Source organism: Scylla paramamosain, chromosome 8, assembly GCF_035594125.1.
Source record: "Scylla paramamosain isolate STU-SP2022 chromosome 8, ASM3559412v1, whole genome shotgun sequence".
Taxonomy (NCBI): Eukaryota; Metazoa; Arthropoda; class Malacostraca; order Decapoda; family Portunidae; genus Scylla; species Scylla paramamosain.
In genome coordinates, this window is record NC_087158.1 from 3,395,001 (window position 1) to 3,397,849 (window position 2,849).

Here is a 2,849-nt window from a genome sequence, read left to right on the forward strand (position 1 = left end):
GAATCTCCACACCATACCAGTAAGGCATAATTGTATAATTACTGAGGCCCTCATTAGGTTAAGTTAGGTTATGCTAGGTTAGGACCACCTAATAAAAAATGAAATAAAGAAAGTCCAACCTGGCTTTACAGCAGGTGCAAAAATAGAAGCTGGCTTTATAGCAGGTGCAAAAATAGAAAACAACATATACTTGCATCAAACAAAGTTACAGAGAAAGGAAAACACTTGTAATAACATCCACTGATTATTTTAAAGCTTTTGACTCCATTAAGAGAGAGAAAATGGTGGAATCCCTAATGAAATATAAAATACATCCACTACTAATAAATGCCTTCATAAATATATACCAAGATGATGTAACCACCCTCACCATAACAGATAACATAACAATGGATACACCAGTAACTAGTGGAACAGACAGGGATGCATGGGATCCCTGCCTGTCTATCTGATTTTACAAAACATGGAAAAAAGGAAAGGATTTTAGTCAAGAAACATAAACATTAACACTTTATTTTATGCTGACAACAGCCTTCAGCTATCACAGAGTGTGGGGGAGGCAGTGGACAACATCAGAACACTGATACAAATCAGCAAACAATGTGGTTTAGAAGTAAACAAAAAAAAAGTAGGATAATTATACATAATTCTAAGAACAGAACAGAAAGTATAGAATGAATAGAAGTAACTAATGAAATAAAGTGTTTGGGTGTTGTAATAGCAAATGAGAGAAATATGTTCAAGGTACAGAAAAAACATTATACAAAAAGCACAAAGACTAGCAAGTATGGCCTACTCTATCACAGCAAGCTGCCACAAAATTACAATTGGGAAAACCTATTGGAAAAATATTTGCCTTCCATCTATACTGTATGGTGCCTTGTATGTATGGCTCCACCTACATCTACATCTACATCCATCTCGAGCCACATGTGGCTCTCTTGATGACCTACAATGCCATCACTACTGCACAACTGCATTTTCCCAGTAGCTTTTCCCAGCAGCAAGATGTCTAAGTGTTATGATCACCTTCACTTTGGCGGTGAGTGGGTTGCTCCTCTCTTGTCCCTCTGTAAGGCTTCCCTCAATAGATTGGTGACAAAGAGAATACCTACACAGTCTAAACAGTATCTTCTGATGAATTCTGTGTCACTAAGGTCATTCAATACATCTTTTCTGGATAAATAATTTGTGAGCTGGTGATGTTGTGAAGCAGCCATCTTGGCTGTGGAAGAGTCTGTCATTACCCGCTGAAACTGGGTAGACTGGTGTATGGGAACAGATTATTTTTGTTTTACAATGATTTCTATGGGGTAAATAGTTTTGGTTTCCAAACATTTCAGATTTCAAATGTTATTCAGGAAAGAATTAAGTTCTAAAAGCTAGATTCTACTGTGTGTGTGTGTGTGTGTGTGTGTGTGTGTGTGTGTGTGTGTGTGTGTGTGTGTGTGTGTGTGTGTGTGTGTGTGTATATGTATATATATATATATATATATATATATATATATATATATATATATATATATATATATATATATATATATATATATATATATATATATATATATATATATATATATATATATATATATATATATATATATATACATATATATATTATATTCTTTTTTTTTACCCTGGTCATGACACCTTTGTTTTAGGAGTGGCTAGTTTGGCACATTTTTTTTTTTTTTTTTAGTTTTCGTAGGCTTTGGTCAAAATTCCTAAAAAAATAATAAATAAAATAAGGAAAAAAATAGGAGAGCAGGTGAGCCAATCTGCCACCACCCTTCCCTCACCTGTCATCCAGGTAGCCACCCTTCATGTCGTGGCACACCAGAGTCCTGGGATGGGAGGAGGCTGGTCGGGCCCTCAGCTTCTTCGCCTGACCAACACCACCATCAATATCCATCGCTGGCTTCCTCCACACCATCAGCTCCAGCCAGGATGAGAGTGCCTTTACCTCCTCACTGGATCCCTTGAAGCGTTTGAGAGGCAGCGCCATTAGCTCAGTGTACGGTGCAAAGAGGAGAGGGCACCTTTCTTGAGTTCTGACCTTACGTGTCCCCTATCACTTTCTGGGTCTTCAGTCTTTTTCTTTCCTTTCCTTCACTCTTATTAACCAAAACGGATGCACTGTTCTCTGTTTCCTCAATATACTTATTTTCAAACAGGTACCTATTTCCTAATAATGTCCTCTTCTTTTATACAGTTGTAATCTTTCTTTCCTACTTGTGTTCTTTAGCCGCAGGACTTTGAAAGGTCATTTCCTGACCTGACGTCCTCTGCCCCTTGTCTCTTGTCACTAAAGAAGCTTCTCTAGACTCACTGCTTGCCACTTTCTCTTCTACACGCTTCAGGGGTAAAAAAAAATAAAAAAATGATAGTGACCGGGATGTTGTTTTGTAATAGTGGTCTGTCCCTTCTCGCCGTCAGGGTTTCCAGTCTTGATCTTGATCTTGATGATACAGATCTTGATCTTGATCTTGATGGTACAGGTGGCACAGGATCACTCCTGACCCAGGCCTTTGGATCGGCAACTCCTGTAGAAAGGGGAAAAAAAAAAGAGAAACGAACAGCATCCTCTATCCTAATTGTTCATACACCTGGCACGCCACATTCTCTCCAGAAACTCTTTCACCGCCTCAATCATCCTTTCATTCGCCTCTCTACACAGTCCCAGCAACAACACCATCCATTCCTTTCCTGTCTTCACTCTTTCATTCCTATCATGCCCTAACTCAGTCAGTATCACTTGCATCATCTCATTCCTGTCTCTGGCATACTGCACACACTCCAGCACCACATGTTCCGCCGTCTCATCCTCTCCCATGTCACACATCTGGCAC

The 2,849-nt window shown here is 38.9% G+C and overlaps 1 protein-coding gene across 8 annotated transcripts in view; it reads right to left on the reverse strand.

Annotated features, from left to right (window-relative positions):
* LOC135102705 (cytosolic endo-beta-N-acetylglucosaminidase-like) overlaps window positions 1-2,447 on the reverse strand; it is a 23,000-nt gene extending 20,553 nt beyond the window's left edge. For 7 of the 8 annotated variants that reach the window (XR_010269745.1, XR_010269744.1, XM_064008155.1 and 4 more), the window contains exon 1: window positions 1,800-2,426. Coding sequence is in view for 6 of the 8 variants with exons in the window: in XM_064008155.1 (XP_063864225.1) it covers window positions 1,800-2,005 (206 nt within the window). In the remaining 2 variants the exon portion in view is untranslated. Of the gene's footprint in view, window positions 1-1,799 lie in introns of all 8 variants that reach the window. The other variant, XM_064008153.1, reaches the window with a different exon arrangement.
* Between the last annotated feature and the right edge of the window lie 402 nt (window positions 2,448-2,849).